Here is a 23,852-nt window from a genome sequence, read left to right as displayed (position 1 = left end):
GTATATACTCTTTTCTTAAATATAAAAACTGACCGCTCAAATGAGTTTCCATATAGAGAGTTTTTGTCAAAAACTTTGGAAATAAGAAAACCTTATCTTTTTACATAGGTATACATTATGTAAGATAAATTGTGTAAAAATTATGATATCTAATTTACTGTATAGAAACTCGTAGAGAAATCCGTGTGTTTCAAGACAAATGGACAGACGGATGGTACGACTTTGTGTATAGAGATATACATTTGAATAGTCATAATGAGTCGACTACCAATTTTTATCAGTACGACCTCGAGATTTAACAAATACTTCTGTCTATTGACCATGTCATTTAATTACTTATAAATTTGTGTACCAATATGCAAATCTAATTAATTATATACTAACTTTATAATAATTCCAATTATTTGGTCGACAGAGTATTTGTTTGTTTGTTGCTTTTAACTGCTAAACGGCTGAACGGATCATTAGTATCGGATGAAATGATATGAAGTTATATTGTATCAATGAACATAGGTTTTTTTTTTTATTACGAGTTTTTGGCCATTATTCGGTTACGGTTACTTACAGCTGTAAAACTGCAACGCACAGGTCTTTTATGCTCGCCCTTTTTTTAGGATTCGCTTCCTTGCCCAGATAACACAATATTACACACCCATAGGGAAAGCGAGGGAAAGCAAGAATTGAAGATCCTTCAATGGATGGCGATGATTTTATGTCCTGTGTACTTTCCAAAAGATCAAATATCAATATAATGATATAAATCAATATATGAATATAAACACGGTACACACGCCAAAATAACATTTTTTCAATTTTTGTCTGTCTGTCTGCCTGCCTGTCTGTCTGTTTGTTCCGGCTAATCTCTGAAATTGTTGAACCGATTTTGACGGGACTTTTTTTGACAGGTAGCTGCGCGTGCTAGTATAGTATATTAACATGATATTCGTAGTGCTGCTGAGTTACATAGGTAACGTTTACCTAACATCAGGCGGGCCGTCAGCTTGTTTGCCGTGTGCTTGTCTTTCTAATTACATAAAAAATAAAATTGCCTGCTGTACCCAAAAAATTACGTATGCCTTGCTCAATAGATATTTATCTACAGACATAGATAACTATATCAAAGATTACACGCCATGCATGCGTAATGTCTAACTGGCTGATCAATGCATAGCGGAAAATACTTACGAAAAATAAATCTTTGCACAGAGATATATATAGATAAAGATTGTAATATATCTATACATACAATAAAAATTAAAGTAACTAAGACTGACAAAGTACCCACTATGTGAATCCACTTAGTTATATTATATTAGTGACGGCCTCGGTGGGGTAGCGGTTTACCACTTTATTTTACTTCCGATGATCACGAGTTCGATTCCTCGCACGGAACAAATATTTGTATTCATGAGTATGACTGTTTGTATAGGTCTTGGTGTTTTCTATGTATATTATGTATGTATTTTCAAATTTTTTTTTTTTTATATTTTATTTACCTATAATTTAATACGAAAACATTAGTATATAATAGTATTATCAAGCCGCAAAACTGCTTAGTAGTTCGCCTGCAGCATAAGTCTTTTTTGGCAAAAAAATATTTATATCAGTTGTTCAGTAGGTACCTGTATGTGGGTAGCTCTGACTCTGCTTAGCTTGCTACCTACATGACGTTACGTGAAATGTCCTGAGAGATAATATTACATTGTCATCTGTACAATTTATTCTAGTTACATTATCTTCATATTAACACAATCGACAATCGACATGGCTTTACAGATAGAAAAACCTTCCTGATCATAAAATCTAATATTATGTTGATCACCATAGTCCCTTTTCTTTATAACGGTTACGGCTTTAGAAAGGAGAGAATTTCATACAGTTGAAGGTATTGCAAATGTCTTTATTTACCACTGAAATACATATACACTGAATATTTATATAATTGTAATAGTTTTAATGTATTAAATTATTGAAATTGTATTGAAATTATGTCAAAATTTTCTCTTGTACCTTTTACTACCCACTACCAATTGCATAATTTAATATTGCCCATATTGCGGCTAATTTAAAAACAGGCGTTGGTTTTTTCATTTCTACCGTACCGTACCGTATTCTACCGTAATTAATTGGAACCATTAAACGCCTAGAATACGAAACATATCGGCTTCTTACAACATATAATTTATTTGCGATCATCGTAGGTAACGTTGGTCGCAAATAAATTTAATTTAATTGGATTCTGTAGATGTAACTGAATTAGAGGAGTCTAATTAGTACTGAATCACAAAGCTCATATGAGAGACTAAATACAGAAAACAAGATTAAACTTTCCAATACAACAGCACTAAATCTTAAGGTATTATTAGGTATTTCTGTATGTAGAATATTTGGATAAAGAACTTGAAACGTGATAATGTAAATAAAAAAACTATAATACTTCTTGTACAATTTTATTCATTGATATTTACAGTGATGTAAATGGTAAATATAGGAGCGTGTTGTATCCAAATTAATAATACACACTCCACAGATGTACTTGCGTTATTATTTCATTCAGTTGTAAGTCATATAAAGAAACATAAAAAAATTACAAAGGAAAATTATCTTTTTTTATTTTCTAATAATACACACTCCACAGATGTACTAGCGTTATTATTTCATTCAGTTGTAAATAATACAAAGAAACTTAAAAAAATTGTAAAGGAAAATTACCTTTTTTTTATTTTCTAATAATAATACGCACTTCACAGGTGTACTAACGTCATTATTTCATTTAGTTATAAGTAATAAAAAGCAACAGAAAATAAATGAACTTGCAATGGAAAATGTTTTATTGTCAGTGCTTTTAATGTTTCCTCGCATGTGCTCTTTGTATTTTTGCCAAAATCTCTTCCAGTGATCTCTTACCGGGGTTGAATCCGCCATTCAAATAAGAATCATCGCCACCTGTGATATAAACAGATATTATGTATATGTATTATTGATTATTATAATCAATAATTTAATGATATGTAGGAAATTAATTAGTTTAATCACTAAAAAAATTAATCAGTTTGGTCACTATTAGTTAATGATAAAACTGGTGAATTTTATAGCATAACCAATAACTTAAACACATATATGTAATATAGTTGGACTAAGTAATTAATTTTACGAATTTCTAATTAAATCAGTTATTCAATTTATTGCCACTTTTTCAATGGAATTAAATAATAATTGTAAATCTGTCAATTAGTTTAAAAAATTGTGTTTTTTACATACGCCCGTAGCCTACGTAATTCGAAACACAAAATAATATAAACACACACAAAAGAATAAAGTATTATTTTACCTGCGCCAGGCAATTGGTTGTTTATACATCCGTCATCCCACATGTTAGCGCAACGTTTGCCTGGATTGAAGCCGCCGTTAAGGTAATCATCATCGCCACCTATGAAGAAAGACATTTTCTTCAGTTGATTCGAGTTTCTTATGTTACTCATATTAGTACAATAATTACAATTGCATACAAATGTCTGAATAATACGGATGTTTATTATTATATGTTTGATTTAAAAATATCTGTCATACTCAAATTTTTAAAGATCTTCCCCGATGACTATTAGCTTGTTATAATAAAGGAAAACGGATTAAATTTTAATTAGATATACATATAATCAAACCTTTGAATTAAGCTACAAAAGCTGCACAGTTTTTAGAAATGGCAATAATATTTAATCAAGTCATCCTAAATATTTTTTAATTGGGGGATTTGGGGTATTGTCAAGTGCTTAGACCCATAGCATTGCGACCTTCCTACATGTATTGTGCGCGCCCTTTTTCAGAGTTCGCTACCTAGACACTTCATGGTCAAGAACTGAAGGATATTCTTAGGAACGATGGGTTTTATCTCCTCAAGATAAGAGTGTAAACTTTCCAAAGGTTATATTTCATTTATGCATGATAGAGCTACAATCACATATTATGTTTAGTGGCATTTCCTCTTCACCTATCAACCTTAGTATTTTTGTAAACATATAGTATTTTTTTATTCTACTGCTACATTTGCTGCAATACAAATATCACCAAAAAACTTATTTAAGAAATGTGGCTGGTATTCTTTCTAACAAAAAATAGTTATATTTTAAACTGTTTTTTTTTCATGTGTGCAATAACCTGCGTGATATATCATAATAGTAAAAAATAATATTATTATTATTAATATTTTAAAAATAAATAGAAATAATCAGAAATAAGTTTCAATAACAATACTTTGTATAAAGTATAAGTTTACCTGCACCAGGCAACTGGGTATTTATACATCCGTCATCCCACATGTTAACGCAACGTTTGCCAGGATTGAAGCCGCCGTTAAGGTAGTCGTCATCGCCGCCTATGAAGAAATAAATTTTCTTCAATTGATTTGAGTTTGTCATGTGTGTATGATAGTCATTACAATTATAAACAATTGTCTACATTAATACAATAAAATAGAAATTTCGATTGTAGCAACAAACAAAGACGTGTGTGGTAAACGCACGTGTCTGCCCATAAAAATGATTTTATTTACCATCTACCCGCTGCTCTTCAGTTTACCCATATTATTTAATAATAATAACCCTGGATAATTTCCTTAGCGCAATAGTCACAAGCTAATCAAAGCTTGTGTTATGATAGAATTTAATATATGCTTAAATACATTTTTTGTAAATACACACATAATATACATAGAAAATATCCAGACATATAGAAACAATCATACTCATGAATACAAATGTTTGTATAGTGCGAGTAATCGAACCTATAATAATTCAATTATGAATACATTAAATAGAAATAAGTAACAATAACAATACTTTGTATATATATATATATATATATAAAAAAAATATATATTATTAAATTATTATTATTATTTATTATTTGTATAAAGTATAAATTTACCTGCACCAGGCAGCTGGTTGTTTATACATCCATCATCCCACATGTTAGCGCAACGTTTACCAGGGTTGTATGAGCCATCTGCAATATTGTATATAATAAATAACATAATAATAGTACAGATAAGATAATATAATAATATGATGAGTGGAGAAAGGGGATTGAAAGTAATGTGGACTGATGATCTTATTGCTAGCAATATTCCATGTCATGTTGACCTCCACGCGGTTTCCCCTGGAAACCATCATGATTAATTCTTGATGAATTTGTCACGATGGGCTAACTGACCTGACCTCATGTCGACTGATGCCCCGCCAACGTAAAACCGTTAGTGTAGGCAGTACACCATTCCATTATCATCTTTAAAAAATATGATAATGAATATCATCGAGGCCAAAAGCCTTCACAACTTACTTACTTACTTATTTATTTTCGCCTCTGAACCAGGCATCATTAGGCATTGAATAGTCGGATACAGCTTTGACGTCTAGTGTTAACTGATCGCAACCAATCTGCGATACACCTCCGGTCAACATTATCGTTTTAAGCTAAATCCGGACTCTATTCAATACCTTATGATTCCTCAGAAAACACAAGTCCAAAACACGTGCTGCAATATGGGATGAAGAAGAAGATCACAACGTGGAAGCGGTTGTAGCGGTGGTCAGGTTTCCGTACTGAATATTTGTAGTCTCACGTATGCTAATGGTGCCCAAATTTAACAAGATAACATAAATCAAACTAATGAAATAAACTTCCGCAAAATAAGCCCTAATTCGATAAAATAGAAACTGTACTTAAAACCATTCTCCTTTATATTTACAAGATGCCATAAAAATATTAACTATATATTAGCTATCAGTATTATAATTAATGATTATTCAATCAGTTCGAGAAAGCAATAAAAGTGTAGAATACATACGGTAAGGCTTCGAATAAGTCATGGAAATCGCTAAAGTTACTAAGCAACATAATAGGCCGACACACTTCATCTTAATTAAGTAATTATAAATAATTATTAATTAATAATTCACTAAGTTCAGGTGGTAACTTAGATCCGACTGTACCAATATTCAGCATTCTTCTTTTTTATAGCCTAAATATTTAATTAATAAAGTCTAATCTGAGCACTCCAGATAGTTGGAGTGTTCACTTCATTATTTTTTCTATTATCATACATCAATGGAACCGTGTGAAGATCCAATAAAATTATTTACCTAATCCATGGTATATGGATTGTTGGACATATTATTATACGTAGGCCGATACCGTTTAATTCACCGAAAGATTAAATTATCTCAAACGTGGGCATCACTAGAATTCATTGATAAAAAATAATTCATTATTGGATATCATATTTATTCAATATTTTTTTCCTACACTCCAGTTTGGAACACCGTGGGTAAGAGTGCCAAGCACAGTAATAATAATAATCTTTATTCATAAATTAAAAAAGTACAATTGAATACAGTTAGACCTGGCTTTCGATATAGGTGAACCGGTGCTATGAAAGCTAGTTCCCTCCTTACTGTAAACATTTTAGATACAGTAGACTACTATTTTTATAAATGTAATATTCATTAACATATAAAAAGATACTAAACAAACCTACAAAACACATGATAACAATATTTTATTGTAAATACTAAGTATATTTGTGGAAAACACCTAAATTATATTTTTTTTTTGTATGCGCAGCATATCCTCCCCCGATCACCGGAAATAATAAAAGAGAAGACTACTAACTAAATCAAGACCTATCAAACAGTAACAAACGAGTCACTTTTAAGTTTGTACTATTGGAAAAGACTCCAAAGAATATACCTAATATAAAATTTTATTTCTCAAATATATTTTCATATTCTCCGATTCTATTAAAACTCAATTATTGCGTAGGTATCACGTCATAAACGCATAATAATTTCCTATTTTAACTTCTTTTATTTTAAGTCTATAGAAAATATATAGTACATAACCTATGTTATAACTGTATGAGATTTTATTTTATTTCTTAAATACTAATAATATATGAATCTATGTAATACTCTCATAATGTCATGGGTGTGCCTAATACGTTATGACGTCTAATTATATATCAATTAAACCTCCCATATCGAAATAATAACCTATAATAATTTGAATTATTAAATAACGAGAGTTTTTATCACGTGAAATTCTAATTAAATCTAGCACTACAATATATGCTATACGAATTAGTCTGTTGTTTTCCTTTTATTTTATTCGTCACATAATTTTACTACTTCACCTTCTGTGATCTTATTTTTAGTGTTTTACAAAAAATAAACCAACTTTAACAACCTTATTACAAATATTAAAACGTGAAATATGACTTTCATCAGTATGTTGTTGATATTTAATTTAACATTAGTAACAGCAACAAATGAGACACTAATAGATACGGCTGTTGATATTGCACATTCAATATTCTATAACAATTCCGTAACAGCCGTGATATGGTGTCAAGTAAACTGTGATGACGTTACAATATTTTTATCAAAATATCAAGGAGTTACTTATCGTGCACCATTAGATATAAATAACAAAATACGAGAAATAAAGATCTCACTTGACTACAAACAGGTCGTACTTTTTATATCAGAATCCAATGAATTTGAAATCTACTTGAAATTAATTTATGAAATAATGGTTGTTTCTATTCAAGTCATTTTAGTGTTGACTAGTGAAGATGTAAATATAAGAGAAATCACGAATATCGCCTGGAAATATGATGTCACTGATGTTTTTATATTGACCAATAAACAAAAGAAAGGGAAAATATTTACATATTTTCCATATACGAATGGAATTTGTGGCAATACCGCACCTGTATCATTAAATAATGTAACAGATATAAAAAGTGCCTTAGCAAATAAGTTTGAAAACTTCCAAGGCTGTCCTATTAGAATTACTTTAGTCTATATTAATCCATATTTAACATATGATATAATAAATGGATCAGTCACGTCAATCAGTGGAACAGAAGCTGATTTACCTTATATCTTGAGTGACATTTTAAATGCTAGTTTGGAGTTCTTTCCTACATCCCTAAGTATAAATACAGTATATTCAATCGACACCGAATACTTCCTGAGGCTGCGGCATCGTACGAGTGATATGATAATTCCTAATACAGTATTGGACATAAAAAGATTTCAATTAGCACAAATATCCTATGTATATAACTTTAAAACGTATTATTGGATAGGACCGCCTCGAAGGAAAATTGAAACGTGGACTAAAATCTTAAACGCCTTCTTTATTAATTCCGTTAGTCTATTTTTCTGGGCAGCTTTCCTAATATTTGTAGCACTTATAAAATTCATAAGTAATGTTCATTCACTTGGATACCAGAATGAGAGCAATGTTTTTATTAAATCTTATTCGATGTTTCTTGGACAAGAAACTAAATTTAAAAATACATCCGCTTTAATTACTAGTCTATTTATAATGTGGGTCTGGTTTTGCGTCGTAATGCGTCTTGTATTTCAAGCAGATTTAACAAGCGGCTTGCAAAAAGTATTACTGGAACCACCATTGACATCAATGGAGACTGCAGTGGATGTAGTAGACGGTTACGGCGGAGGTCTTCTATATAAAAGAATGTTGGCGGGCACAAAACTAGAAAAGAATTATCAAGCCATAGACATGACAGGTAATTATTCATGTCTGCAAAATATTGCCAAAGGAAAGAGATTTATTGCATTCGCTGATAAACTAGTGGTAGATCTTATGAACTTACGTACAGATATACAATATGTTGGGCGACCAATGTATGCTACACCTGCATGTGTATATATGAGACCTGGTTGGCCTGCAGCGAAAAAAATTGATGAAGTTATTCAAAGAGCAATAGAAGTAGGATTTGTTGTAAAAGCCACAAAAGATAAACAACGTATGAATATGATACAATTATATTTCAGAGAAGACGATATAAATAAAGCGACAGGACAACAGCCACTAAGCCTGAACGATTTTAAAGGATTTATGTTCATATTATTAACTTTAATGTGTTTGTGTATTGTAGTTTTTATTATTGAATTAACTTATCATATAATACAAACAAAATATATGATGTAAATTGATGAATAGTGGATAAATAGAAATCTGTTTTCAAAAGGTTATTAATTATACAGATCCTTGAATTAGAAACTGTTTCAAAAGTGTGAAAGTAAAAATAAGCTAATAAATCCTTAAGTATTCGTCTAGCTGCTACTAGTGTTGTTTCATAAAGGTAGTGTTTTTGTTTAAACGCTTCTAAAAAATCAGCTGTAATATTGCTTTACGGTCATGTTGTAAAATGAAAATAAATGTTCTTAGGTTTAAATCTAATTGTTTCTATACATACAATATTTATCATTCTATTTTCCTTTTTATATTTAAATGTTTCATTACTAAAACGAATAAATGACGTAGAAGTTTCATTGAGGCTAACATAACTATGCTCGTTACTACTATAAGGTCTAAATGCAACTTCTGGTAGAAAGGCACGTGTTGAACTGTCGAGCGTAGATGAGGAGCTCCCTGCGTATACACTACGTGCTCCACCCAGTACACCAACTCTTGACTTGGAGACACCAGCCGGTGATGGTATATCATCGAGTACTCCTTCACTTTTTCCTTATATCTGAAAGTTTTGTATTTCAGTTTAAAAATTGAGAAGTATAGATATGATTTTATCAATTGTAATATATTTTTTAGAATGGTTGGTAATAGTATTGGACATTTAACTCCATCACTTGCACTGTACCCTGTGTCTCGTCCTATTATGAGATGTCAAACTTTCACAGGAAACTATGGTGGTTAATTAGTGGTGAATTTGCTACTATATATTATCGCCTGATTTCGTCGTCCATTGATAATTCACTAGCATAATCCATTAACTCTGCTAGGGTTACCATGATCGGTAATATTTCGTTTATATCAAAATTTTTTAAAGAGTTTATATGCCGTGCATTTCATATTTTAGAAGTTTGACATTTCATTATGAAATACCTCACCTTGATCTTACCTTGAGTTTTCTAACACATCTTCGATAGATTGTTTCAGGTTCTTAGGCATTTCGCTGTCCAAGTCCACTCTCTTCCCAAATCCCTTTTTCACAGCCCGGTTAATATTCATAAACTGGTCAATGTATGCTGGTAAACCAATAATGGGAACAGCGTAATGTATAGCTTCAATGACGGAACACACCCCTCCATGTGTAATGAAAAGCATGCAATTCTGATGAGCTGTAGTAGTAATAAGAAAATATATTATATTTTGTGGTATATATAATAGAAGTGTATCTTCTACATGTACAAGTACTTTAACCGAGGTAGATTTTTACTGTACTTAGTTTTGTTCTCGTATATACTACGACTATTTGCCATCAAGCGAGCCGTCAGCTACTTTGTTATTCCAATTATATAAAAAAATTAACATAATTTCAAAGACATCACAAAAACCATTATAATGTTCCTTTTATGCATTGCATTTTCTCGAAATTAAAATCTTATATAGGTACTGCAATTGTTAATCTTGACAGAGATGTATCTTGCAAATCGGCATGTCTCAGGACTTCGTAGTTTATGTTATGGACGGCGGCTGAAACCTATTCATTGTATCAATTCGTCAAAATCAACAGCATAATGAGACATAAGTCTAAAAATTCTTAAAAACAAATAAAAATACAATCGTAAAGGAAAACTAACCCAGGATACTCTTCTGTGGAGCCCAATCCATAACATGAACGTTCTTTGGCAAATTGGGTAAAGGCTCTTCAAATTTCCAAATAACCGTCTGCTTTAGACTAGCGAAGACTTTTAGCAGTTCTCTCTTCATATTATTCGGTAAATCTTTGCTCCTGAATATAGATCCCATGCTAAAATATATGACACCATCTTGCGCACTATCCATTATTTCTTGTAGATTCTAAAAATATTAAGAAAATAACTTATTTATATACATCGCTGTATATTTATATAATAAAACTAAATAAATATTTACGAACTAATAAACGAATTAACTAAAAATTACTTTATGGTTAATTTATATGCGGTCGAATTGGAAGCGAGAGATTGACCAGCCAAATCTCTCTACAATCTTCTAAATGCTCTTGGCTGTGTAGAACTACTGTAAGATCTATACTAGGGAGTGTATCTATAGCTGCACCATTAATGTGTGTGCAAAGTAGAACAGACATTCTTGAGCACATTTACGTTCTCATACCAAGATCCTTACTAGATCCAGAACCGTCATTGCTCTTACTTTATTTACTTTGACAACTCATCTCATGTCTCACGGCTGGATTTTCTCTATCCGTACCTCAATCCATATTCATAATGTATTGATTTTTAATATCTACATTACTTACTTCAGAAAGTGGTGGAATATCAATAATATGATACCCAGCTATATGTTTGTAGGCTGCTGGTAACCGCATAGCATGCCCAGATGGTACATCAGAGTTACCTAATACAAGTGAAGCATTATATTTCACTTCATTGTAAGGCGGTAAAACATTTCCTCTCTTCATCGCAGCCGAAGCAAAGGCTTTAATAAATGATTCATTTTCTATTCCAGAAAAATACCTGCCAACAAATGCAATGTCACAATAAAAAAATTGGTTTACGTATTACCGGTTACCAGTTATTTCCAATTATATTATAAAGTCTTAATTTAACACCTACTTCAAGAATATCAACCATACGAACGACATCGTAATTGTATAGTTATCTCAATCCGTAAATTCTACTTGCCGAGCAGAAAGAACAGGCAACAATACTGTTTGACATATACAAAACTAGTTACCCGCCCCGGCTTCGCACGGCTGTACATATATTATACATAAACTTTCCCCTTTAATCACTCTATTTATTGCTAAAAACTGCATTGAAACCCGATGCGTTGTTTAAAAACGGAACAGAGAGAAAGATAAAAATATACAAAAATTGTTCCTTTTTTTTTAAAAGAATAGAAAGTCCTTTAATCAAATAAATTTAATTTAAGCACATTTGAACAGTCAATTATTCTTCTTTTAATCTACCGCTCATACTGAAAGCTGTCTCATCATAGGAATAATGAGCAAGAAACTTGCGTCTTGCTCTTTTAAATAATCGTTGTAACTTTATATTTTTAAGTCGAAACGTGTGAATACAAACTACAAATTAGCACTATTATGGTCAAATATTAAATATACAATAAGATTAAGAATAATAGAAAACGTACCATATGTAATAAGAGTTTAACATAGTTCTATACAATTCAGTCACTCGTTCTTTAAAAGAAAATGGGGGATCCACGTGTGACCAATAATTGTAGGTATATGCAGGATTCTGCATTGCATCTATGAGAGCAATATATGTATTATGTGGTTGCATTGGAACCGACCATATTAATGGACAATTGAACACTGATGAAAACCTGAAAATATTTAAACATCGTTTATGTGAATAAGTTTAAACCTTTTCAACTAGTTGCAGCCGTAGTATAGAAGATGGTCTTAAACACACAAGTTAAGTGAGGTTAAAGAATGAATGAGACAACATAAGTTTTATAAAAAAATTGTCTTGATCAATGGCATAACATAGAGTGATAGAGTGGACATAATGCGCCCAGCCCTATAGGGTTCTTATTAGAAAATAAAAAAAAAATTGGTAATGGAAATGATAAAGGCACCTTTCGAATAATTTTATCAGTGACTCTGATGGTGTAGCTACACCATTAGTCTTGACTTACTTGACTACAAATATCAATGCTAAAAGCTATACATACCATACAAAAATGAATATTTTCAAATTACGTTATTTTATTATGTAAATAAAATAACGTACAACAGAGATATTCAGCATATATTTTAAAGTAGGTACCTCATATAGACCTCTACCCATATTTCAGGCCACGCGATACTGTAGCTCAGTATTTCTAATATTGATGTCAATAAAAACTATTTTAGCTTTTAAAGTAGACTATTACGAGCAGGGTATCGAAATTCATAAAAATCAGTTACCTAAGTATTGTTGGAGTTTATCTCGGCCGATAACAATGATTTTATACTGACTACCACTAGGCAGATATTGAACGCAATAGAAAATAGACGAGGAAAAATGTTAGGACACTTGATACGGCACGATGATTTCATGAAAATTATTATTGAGGGGAAAATAGAAGGAAAGAGAGGGAGGGGAAGACCAAGGAATAGCTACATCAAACAAATTGAGGGTAAAATGGGAGTCGTGTCTTATCAAGAATTAAAGAGCATGATGGAAGATCGCGGAAAGCGGCAAGAGCTCCACCGACAAGAGCGTAGCTCTTAAATTATGAATGAATGAAAACCACTAGTCAATATAAAATCATGATGATCAGCCGGGTCGTCCAGTGGTCAAAATACGACTATAATTAATTTAACATTCAGTAAGATTACAGACAAATAATATAACAATACTGATCTATTCTAAATTTTACCACAATCTTTAAGAATAAACAAAAGAGTATAATATATATGTGTATGTCAAATACATGGTAGTGGCTTCACATGTTTTATTTAATCTACTTTTTAAACATAATTAAAAAAAATATTAGCATTCTGAACTCTATATAAATTAAAAGTGTGCGTTGTTTCACACTCCTCTGTCCGCGCAATTTTTATTAAAATGGGAAGGGCAAAGTTTTTTTTTTTCGGACTACTCTAATGCTGTTGGCCACAGCTGGCCTTTACAGCTTCACCGGACGTTAGGGGGCGAGTGCAGATGGCACTCCAAACCCGCGGAAGGACTTATGGAGCGGCTGAAGGCCAACTCCTGCCTGACGGATATGACTTTAGTCTGAGGGCACCACTAGGGGAACCTCGGCTCAGGCCGTCGTAATTTCGATCCTCGTTTGAATTGGACGGGGGATCGATCGGAGGGGTACAAAGTTTTTGCTTCAGGTATTAATATATACATAAGAATGTCGTTGTTAGCATCTGTTTGTCACAAATTGCGTGCTCAGTGTTGCTCACCCCGAATAAAGTCCACTGAACATGTACTCTGCAATGACAGCATCGAACCGCTCCATCGGATCTTGCAGTAGACTTTGTACATTTTTATGAAACACAGTTGTATTTGCATAATGAAACATCAATTTCTGGACGAAACCGAAATCTTTTGAAAATGTGTTTTCTATGATATCCTTCAGGTTTAATATTTTTTCTGAAAAATAGAAGGTTTTCAATCCTGTTTATTATAAAGTAGTTAGTCCATTTTTAGGAACTTTTTTATTGTAATTTAAAAGCAAAAAAAATAGAATATTGATAAACAAATTCTCACTTTTTGCATGAAAAATACAAAATTTTCTAATGCGAATGTACGTGTTATTTTTCTTTATTATTAACTAACTCGTCTGCGTCACACTAACTTGACATTTATATTTCTATTTGTTTTTCTGATGTATAAGCAATATTACAGTAAAGTAAAATTTTATCAAAATCCGTTTACTATTAGTAGTATAAACATCCATCCATCCATACTCAGAAATTTTCGCGTTTATAATAATAGTATAATGTTCTCTACTTATCTCGAAAGTTACTTCGACTCGATTGTAACTTAAGTTCAATAAATATATTGATTTACGGCATATTTTGATATTTATTGTTCTATATAGGTATAAGTTTTGTAAGATATCTATAAACATAGCACGCTAAACTTAATTTAGTGTAGTCTGCACCTGAAATCCAGTCGGTCAGGCGGAGATTTGCCTGAAGGATGAATGAAGTGTCTCAGACCAAATAATGTTATATTTAATTATTAATATGTTAGTTTTTTATTTCGCTCAATTTGGAACTTGACATTTTGGGTGTATAATAAGGACACAACACTATTTATGGGAAACATACCTGCTGGAAAATCGTCATAGTGTGAAGCAACACTAATAAGACGAAGCTTGGTAGACGACTCGTTGAATTGACCAGGTGTGATGTACGTTACCTAGAGATAAAGTAGTGTATATTTTTTACCTACACCAAAGCAGGAGGACGAGGTTCTCAATTCATCTGTATTTTTTAAAATATACATTACTTCATAACTCCGTCATTAATAAACCAATTTGAAAAAAACTTTATTGCAAAGAGTGTATAGTACTTTCAGATTGGTCTTATTTTTTAATTAGTTTGGAATCAGTTTTTAAGAAATTTTCATAGAACAAAAGAAATGCTTACTAGCTATTTGTGGCGTAGGTCAAAATGACAATAGATCCCCTGAATTCCTTTATCTACTCCCGTTATGCAGGTAGTTCAAGTGGTCTACCTATTCAGTACAGTGCTTTTATTACTTTTAGTCCTTAATATATCATTTCTTTCATTTACTCTTATTCTGTACCTATTTATTTTTACTCATTGTTATTTGTAGCAATGACAAACGTAACATCCTGTATCATATTGAGATTTGCTACCGAATTCTAAACAGTAGCATGTCAGTTCTTGTAAATATTTAACGGAAATAAGTTTAACAAAATATTTCAAGTTAGAATAGAATAGAAAATTCCTTATTCAAATAAACTTAAATTGAAGCACTTTTGTATAGTCATACTTAATCTCTTAACTTCTCTAAGTCTCGTCACTAGAAGAACGAGAAAGAATCTTGCGTGTTGCTCTTTTAAATAATTGTTGTAACTTTATAAGTTAAAAAACTTGGAATAAGAACTACTAACTGACACCAATTCATTAGAGTCTATTTATTGAATACACAAACAACTGGTTGAGTAACCAAATAAAAGTAAATCAGTCCCAGTATCTAATTAGAACAGAACGGCACTCATTTTTCTTTTTTTCAATGGAATAAAAAAACAAGTATGTACAAGCAGTACCTCATGACCAGCTGACAGCAAATGTCTGACGTAACCATGACCCAGTATTAAATGACTTGGTCATGGAAAAATCACTAGGAACTTATAAGCGTAACACTGTCCTAATATCACGAATAGCAATAAAATAGATTTTAACATATTTAATTTTTATCATCAATATATTTTTTAGTAAACGTTATAGTATGTAATAAAACTACGATACTGTAACTTCATATGCATAAATACATGGTTTTGTATAGTTCGTTTTAACATCAATGTCGTCAGTAAAAGATAATTATGTAAAACACTTGCTGCAAACAGCTGTACAAATCTTTCTTCTCTCAGACATACTTCCTCTAACATTTTCCTAGAACGAACACTATTATTTCTATTAGTTCTATGTATATATATACTATATATTTGACACGGGATGTTCCATAATTTCGAACAGCATTTTTTACATTATACTGATTATTTTCTTTTTTTCTTATATGATATCTTCGCCAAAAACTTTTTGCAATAATAATTTTTTTAGCATATCGTATAGAAATTTTAAAGGATAATAATAGAATGGTCCCGTCGCGTCGCCTCCCTAACGTCGTGGACAGAACTGGAGGATGACAAGATGGACATGAGGTCAGGTCAGTTAGCCTAACGTGACTTCGCCAGGAATTTATCATGATGGTTTCCAGCGTAGAGGCGTAGAGGTCAACATGATTTGTTTTATTGCTACATTGCAATTGGATCAGTCCATATTACTTATAATCCCCCTCCCCCAAGACTATAATCGCCTGCCTACTACTTAACAGTAGTTATACAGTAACGAGCCAGCGATTAAAGATAACAAAAAGAGAATTTATTCCAGAAGTAAACTGTAAAAAGTCTGTAGATTGCGAGGGTACCGCAGTCTCGCCTATTTCAGCCGCAAAGCACCCAATTCAAATGGCGATTTCGGTTGTAGGGTACGAATAAGGATTGAAATTACAGGATTAGGGGAATAACATCATATTTCTCTGTAATGGTAATGCATTAATAGTATTTTTTTATACTACGATGGTGGCAAACAAACATATCGTCAATTAAATAGAAAACTGACATTTTTCAAAATTAAAATCTAGAATTGCCTCCTTTTGTATAATTTATTATAAATTTCAATTAAACTAACCACGCCGTCTTCATCATCATCTAAATACTTTTAAAATGATTTGTAATACTTCTTACTACTTGATGTAAATATTTATTAAATCTTTAAAGGAAAAAATAAATTTAAAAAACTTTAAATGCTTGTCTTGTATAAAATGTAGGTACATTTTGAATGGTGCCATTTTTCGATTTAACCGACAATATGGCCTATCTGATTATAAACAGTTACCGTAGCCTTTGGACGCCTATATTACGGATGTCATATGATAACGTGATGTCAGTAGTGGTATTCATGTATGTATATAGGCAACGCTTACCGCATACCACGAGGTGACAAAAGACAAAGTTCACCCCTTATAGAGACCCAACAGGAAATAACCACTGCAATTTCCAATGGAAACCACATAGAGATATATAAATGATACATTTCCAGCAATAAATGCACTAATCCTCATTACTAATCATCAGCCCCAATTGATTTATTTTGATTTATTCTGTATCTTAAGCTCTATAATCTTTATTTGTACAGTAATTTGCACAGATTATACTAGCTTATATCCTAGTCCATCCCAAATACTGCATGCTAAATTTTATTAAATTGATTGATTGGTTTAGTCGTTTCAACTTGGAACGTACCTACACATATACTGAGGTTCATCGCAAATTGATAGTATGGTGCTATTATCTACTTTTTTTGTAAATTATGAAATTAATGTTAAATTCTTCCAATGCTCACAGCCTGCCGAACCTGAGGATTGCGTGGCTCGAAGATCGGGGATTTTTCCAGTTCCGCCACCATATTATTACGTCATTGATTCATACATATAAAAACATTCATAGTTATATATATATTACTGATTGGACGTTCATTATACTTATACTATTATTCTAAGTATATCTATATTAAAATTACAAAGAGGTATTCTTTTTGGGAATGGTAATGGAATGTTCCACCCATCTGCGCAAACGGTTTACACTGGCGGAGCACCAGTGGAGGATACTAAGATCAACGGTTAGGCCAGCTAAACCGTCGTAACAATTTCACCAGAATTTTGTTTCCACGTCAATTTGACATTGCTAACAATGGAATCAACTGTCCACAATATTAAAACAATTTTCCCCCAGACATAAAAGTTGTGAATTTAGAGGTTCAGGGGTACCATCCGGTACTATGGATCGGATTTTGATATTTATGTTTTTAATAATGGATAGCCCATGGGTATCATAGCATACTACTATATATAACATCAGGCTACGGCCAATAGATTCGGACCTGCATTGAATTTTTTTTCAAAAACTGGTAAAGTGCATGCAGGCGACTTTACGCGAGACAGTCTCTTTAATATTACATATAAGTAGATCATAGCTACGTAGAATATAAATATAGATATTCGGGAAAGTCACCACGATATCTAGTTATCTTCGACTATCCCAAGTATAGGTATTATTGTATTAGGATAACTTTCTTGTTTTTTTTTACATATCCATAACTATGTGAAATATTTTGTTAGGGTAACATTAAATAAAACAGGTTATGTATATAAAAAAAACTTTATTACATTTACATAAACGGTGCCCCATGCACTTCTCTATAACCTTATAAAAAGCATATAAAAATATTTATTTTTGTAATCAGCAACACACTTGCAATTTCATTGCTATAATTATGTATGATTTCATTCAGCGTAATACATTCTAACATTAACAATGTTATCATTATTCATTAAATTTAATGAATTTGTTAAAACATTTTTAAGGCTACAAATGCTTGGCAAGTTTTAAGTCTTTACTTAAACATTTACACAAAACAAATTTATATATTTGTGGACCACATCAATGCTAAATATAAAAAGGCATATCTAAAATACTTATTCTGTAAATAGGCACCTTATACAACAACACTATTAGGTCTATTATACAAATTTTACCTACACGATATGTTACATGATAAAGACAAAGGCAGTATACACCAATAACTGGCAGGATTAATGAACACAGAAAATCACATTACGATTTTTGTTTTTGACTTGCAGTCATAAAATGTTAGGAGCTATACGATATGGGCAATATAGAGAAATACTACATCAATTATCTAACAATAATAGCGTATATTTGGGTATATGTCCTCAATATACATGATGTACAACAGACACGAAACTATATAATTAAAGATATTAAATTACGAAACTAAATAATATCCGTGGTCAATTCACACAGCGACATCTTGTCCTAGCTAAGCAGAGCTTGGGTACGCATAAGTACTAGACAACTAATAGATATACTTAGATACGTTTTTTTTATAAATACATACATAATATAGATAGAGAACACCCAGACCAGTACAACCAGTCATACTCTTGAATACAAATGTTTGTACCGTGCAAGGAATCGAACCCGCAACCATCTGAAATAAAGCGGTATGTTAAACCTCTAGACCACCGTGGCACTCGGCGGTTTAATATGAAAACTATTTCATAAGCTCTATTCTATGGTTATGTTAGTATAGTTTGTGGTGATGTTCCTTGGAGTTTATAAAAAAAATCTGAAACACATCTGTATGAGCAGTAACAATTCTAAAATATCATTACATTAGAACTAAAAATTAAAAATATTAAGTCACAGATTATGAATAAAGGGTTGCTTAAATTATTGCATCAGTCTAGATAATTACAATGTTTCATATACACCTACAATGAAGCTATTCTTGGTGTATTATTGGTACCCCGCCGACGAGTAATACTATACTACTTAAGCATGACATTAAAACGGGGCAATGTCAAAACAGTAGTGGCAGCAACAGCAGTAGTGAAGAACACTAGCAGTGGTAGCGACACCCTGGTTCTCTCTTTTATCTTCTCTTCTCTTTTGTAGCAAAATCTAATCTTTTTTTCAGAATCATTTCTCACTTCTGCCCACTCTCATCCCACCCACTCAATCATTTCTCAATCTGCTCGATTACCTCGACCTCAAAATGTCCAACATTGCCCCAAATTTTGTGTCATGTAGGTCGCTCATGCAGATTATATTCCATCAAAATTCACATAAAACCCTTTTAAATAGGTATGATACACAATCTGCCATATACGGTCGATACAACAAGAACGCAATTCGCATTGCAACTCAATTTCATTTTTTTTATTGACACTGAAGAAACAGCTGTATTACATCTATAGACAATCACTAATTTTCTTTACAATTTGTTTTAATAACAAGCGGTGGGTAAAGCATTCCTAAATTAAGGTTGTGACAAACAAAAATACAATAAAATAAATTACTTATGGCTAATTATTCATTATTGTCATATAGTTTGAAAGGCATGTTGTTCTATCACAGGATGAAACCCTAGATAAATTAACCATAGGGATGTTGTCAAAAATTTGTAGGATTAGTAATACTTATCTAATAAAAATATGGACATTTACCATCTACCAATTCATTTTAGTGTTAATTTAATGGCTGCAGAAGTTAAGCAGAGAAATACACTAAATACTATATAATATAGAATACTAAGTTCAGATAAAATTTTTCAAAAATATATTGTATCATAATACATACAATTTCATTGTCGAAAGAGAATTAATGGTTACATTAATGTATATAATTCCTATGATACTATCACATTATTACAATAAACTGTGATATAAAGTACTACAAAAGGCAAGTTGGTAATCTGGAAACAATACTATTTAATTAAATACACCTTTCACTTGGTTCCTTTTCTAGAGCAATATAACATCATGCTATGACCAATAGGAGTAAAGCTGTATTGAAGTGTCGCAAAAATATTGCTAGAGTCAGCTATAAAGCAAAAACACCCATGAAGTTATAATAATAATGTGTCATGCGACACTATGCATTTTAGTATAAAAAAAATATTTGTATAACATTCCATTTTCAAAATTATGCTTTTATGATTATTGCTGATAAGGACATCCTTCAAGATATCTATTGTTCTTACATAAGTTATACAATAGCTCAGTTGACTATTGACTTACAATTTTATCAGGCAATATTTTACAATACAGATAAAGAATTACGTAAAAGTATTGTTTCAAAAGATTGATAGAGGAGATTGATTGACATATCCTACCTACTAAATATTATTCATATCAATACTTCTTGTACTATTATTACTAACAACATTATAGGGGAATTAATGTCATGTCGAAAAAGATGCATTCTAGCAAATTTATTGTCTAATGAGTTAATAAAAAAGGCATATAAAACTATGACTAATACTATTTACTAATAACTGTCAATTTGTTTCAGTATTTTTAGTGTATATTTGAAGAGATCAGTTTAAATTGAAGCAAGTTTGTAAGTACTATTAATAAAATAAAGTTAATGAATAAATTAAAATTAATGATACTTAATTATTCAATTCCATAATTAGTTAATTAAAATGGCGAATATAAACTATATAATTTAGTTACCCTGTCCATGCCAATGTTCTTGAGGATATTGTGGCAAGTCCATTGGCAGTTTATTGTACATATTATTTACGTTAGCAACACTTGGCACAGTGTTTGACTGAGCTTTCTGGTTATTAGCTTGTCGGAACTTAGTTGAATATTTATAAAAATCAGACATTTCAAAAGGTTTAGTCTCCTCTCTATAAGGTATACATTTGCCCTGTTCAATAACTGTTAAGTTCTTTGGGGATTCTAAAGACACAGTACTTGGTGATAAAACTGGAGGACTATTGGGCACTTGATTAGGGCTCTGCATTGCAGAATGACGGCCAGACGATATCATTATTTCATAAGCTTGTGAGTTTCCTATACTGGATGTTCGTTTTAAACTGTTACTCTTCTTTAAAAGAGGAGGCTCAGCTTTCGTTGGTGAATCAAGTGAAGTCTCATACCACTGTTTTTCTTTCAATTTCATTTCCGATTGAGAGAGTGGTGAAAATTTGCTTACACTCCCTGAACCGAAATTCGATATTGAATAACCAGATATCTGGCTAACAGGACTCAAAGCATCAGGGTAAGTCCTTCGTTCGTCTCGACTATAATCATCAGTTGACACTTGTAGTTGCATATGCATTGGGTGTCTGATTGTATTACGTTCACGCAATGGCAGGGAATTTGGAACAGCAGATACTCTCTCTACAGGTGGTTGCATTCTATCGGAGTGCTCCTGAATGTCAGGCTGAGATCTATGACGATAATTATCAGATATATTCTCTAAATGCTGGTTGTAATCACTGTGCGAAGTAAGGTGATATGTCTGTGTTCTTTGCAAAGTATTACGGCGAACACTCTCGGGTCGCCGTTTTGACTGACCTGGCAGTTGATGATGGTGCAATGCACCGAGGTGCTGGTTTTGAGATTTCAAATGAGAAGCATATTGAAACAGCAATGGTGTATTACGTATTACATTTTGAACTGGATGTGTCGGAATATTTCCGTGGTTATAATGAGTGGCAATATCAGGATGACTGGAACTGAAATGTGTTTCACGTAGTCGTGACACATTGTGTAACTCCGGTGCATTGTTGTAATAGGTTTTGTTCACATACTCAGTTGTCATTGTGTGATGTCTATAAACCGGACTCTTTTGGGCATCATGGTGCATATTTTCAGACACTGTATCCTGATGGCCAGCCAAAGCAGGATAAGTGTGCGATGTATGTATAGAAAATGTATCCAAGTTTCGATCTTGAGGTGGGGACGGAAAGAAGTTAGAGCAACTGGTTTCAGGGCGTCGTATATGCCTCGGGTGAGCACTCTTTGTAGACATGCCTGATATAGACGGCGTAGAAAGTCTATGAGAAAGATTTTTCCGAAAATGTTGGTCACTCTCGTGAAATCGATCAGTTCCAGGCACTCTAAGCCGTCTAGACGAATTGTCAGAGCCATCATGCACGTCATTACCGTCCGAAGAACGTTCGATGCTTTTAATACTTCCCAGTCTTTCTCGGTTCTGCACTTCAGGACTCAATGGCGCCTCAGGAGGTACGACACCAGTCAACTGAACCTCTTGTACACACAATTTGTAGAGCTCCTCATTTTTAGCTGCTAGCATTTGTTCCAACTCCTTCTTCCGAGCTTGTAACTTTAAAAGCTTGTCCTGCTTGTCTGAATGCAAATCACTGCCCATTGTGCTTGTACCCATATTCACAAATACTTCACAGCACACAAATCATGAGTAATAATAACTCAAACGAAGAAACACAAGAGAAGCCACTAAAATAAACAATGAAATTAGAAATTGTTACGCACTCAAAAAATTGAATGACAGACACACTCATGCTGGGGCTGTGGCTCAACAGACTGTTTCCTGTTAATGTCAAAAGAAAAAAGCGACATCTATATTAAGAATCTATAAACAGCTAATTCTCGCTTCGTTTCGTATGAAAATAATGAAACGAGTTGCTCGTTTCGCAAGTATATTATGTTCATTGTATCTTCTTCTGATATACAAGTACGTTAATATGTATTTGTTTTTTATTTAGTCTTCGCTATGTATTATAATTTAATAATTTAAATAGACATAAATCAATAAAATTTCCACGCGTCACGTCACAATTAGATTACGTATAAATTTTATTATCAACAATTTTTAGACCACATAGACTATTTAACATAACTTTAATAAATTATATTCTTTGTAATAAATCTGTATCATTGGCATGGCATGGCAATTGCGTAAGGTTTTACAATAAAATACCAGAGTCTGTTATAAATCTGCCAGAAAAAAAATTTAAATGTCAAATAAAACACTTCCTTTGCAAAAAAGCTTACTATAAAATTGAAGAATTCGTAAACGATAATAATGTTTTTGTAGAAAAAATTTAAATACATAGCACTGACAATATTATCTGATTACACTAATAATGAGTGCGTAGCGATTTCTATGTTGATTATCGCATGCCTCTTACTTGTTACACTGTAATTATTTACATAAAAAAAAACATCTATTAAAAAGAGCAACACACAAGTTTCTTGCTCATTCTTCTTGTGATGAAT

General features: G+C 32.1%; 4 protein-coding genes across 4 annotated transcripts; 1 reads left to right on the top strand and 3 right to left on the bottom strand.

Annotated features, from left to right (window-relative positions):
* Window positions 1-2,636: 2,636 nt before the first annotated feature.
* LOC131846610 (uncharacterized) lies at window positions 2,637-5,912 on the bottom strand. Its single transcript, XM_059195948.1, has 5 exons — window positions 5,843-5,912; window positions 4,924-5,001; window positions 4,274-4,372; window positions 3,332-3,430; window positions 2,637-2,946 (listed from the first exon to the last, which is right to left on the bottom strand). Exons 1-5 carry the CDS (start codon window positions 5,910-5,912, stop codon window positions 2,846-2,848), a joined length of 447 nt encoding a protein of 148 aa, XP_059051931.1. The 3' UTR covers window positions 2,637-2,845.
* Window positions 5,913-7,266: 1,354 nt separating this feature from the next.
* On the top strand, window positions 7,267-9,059 carry LOC131846557 (uncharacterized). The gene has a single exon (XM_059195892.1). It carries the CDS (start codon window positions 7,267-7,269, stop codon window positions 9,016-9,018), a length of 1,752 nt encoding a protein of 583 aa, XP_059051875.1. The 3' UTR covers window positions 9,019-9,059.
* Window positions 9,060-9,113: 54 nt separating this feature from the next.
* Window positions 9,114-16,101, bottom strand: LOC131846556 (UDP-glucosyltransferase 2-like). The gene is made up of 8 exons (XM_059195891.1): window positions 16,090-16,101; window positions 14,792-14,882; window positions 13,919-14,108; window positions 12,148-12,342; window positions 11,294-11,510; window positions 10,632-10,851; window positions 9,950-10,169; window positions 9,114-9,565 (listed from the first exon to the last, which is right to left on the bottom strand). Exons 1-8 carry the CDS (start codon window positions 16,099-16,101, stop codon window positions 9,295-9,297), a joined length of 1,416 nt encoding a protein of 471 aa, XP_059051874.1. The 3' UTR covers window positions 9,114-9,294.
* Window positions 16,102-20,997: 4,896 nt separating this feature from the next.
* On the bottom strand, window positions 20,998-23,150 carry LOC131846375 (uncharacterized). The gene has a single exon (XM_059195650.1). The coding sequence runs from the start codon at window positions 22,996-22,998 to the stop codon at window positions 21,307-21,309; it is 1,692 nt and encodes a 563-aa protein (XP_059051633.1). The 5' UTR covers window positions 22,999-23,150; the 3' UTR covers window positions 20,998-21,306.
* Window positions 23,151-23,852: the final 702 nt, after the last annotated feature.

This window comes from Achroia grisella, unplaced genomic scaffold, assembly GCF_030625045.1.
Source record: "Achroia grisella isolate CSIRO2021 unplaced genomic scaffold, CSIRO_AGI_Agris_v1 utg511, whole genome shotgun sequence".
Taxonomy (NCBI): Eukaryota; Metazoa; Arthropoda; class Insecta; order Lepidoptera; family Pyralidae; genus Achroia; species Achroia grisella.
The sequence above is the reverse complement of the archived record's forward strand: the minus strand, read 5'-3'. Positions and strand labels throughout refer to the sequence as shown.

Bases quoted from the DNA above. Each gene is read 5' to 3' on its own strand.
- LOC131846375 (XM_059195650.1), bottom strand. From the start codon at position 22,998: ATGGGTACAAGCACAATGGGCAGTGATTTGCATTCAGACAAGCAGGAC.
- LOC131846557 (XM_059195892.1), top strand. From the start codon at position 7,267: ATGACTTTCATCAGTATGTTGTTGATATTTAATTTAACATTAGTAACA.
- LOC131846556 (XM_059195891.1), bottom strand. The intron at 10,852-11,293 runs GTAAGTAATGTA...TAATATTTTTAG, and splicing joins ATATTCCACCACTTTCTGAA to AATCTACAAGAAATAATGGA. The intron at 9,566-9,949 runs GTAAGATCAAGG...CAAAACTTTCAG, and splicing joins GATGTGTTAGAAAACTCAAG to ATATAAGGAAAAAGTGAAGG.
- LOC131846610 (XM_059195948.1), bottom strand. From the start codon at position 5,912: ATGAAGTGTGTCGGCCTATTATGTTGCTTAGTAACTTTAGCGATTTCC. The intron at 5,002-5,842 runs GTATGTATTCTA...ACAATATTGCAG, and splicing joins GACTTATTCGAAGCCTTACC to ATGGCTCATACAACCCTGGT. The intron at 4,373-4,923 runs GTAAATTTATAC...ATTTCTTCATAG, and splicing joins CAACCAGCTGCCTGGTGCAG to GCGGCGATGACGACTACCTT.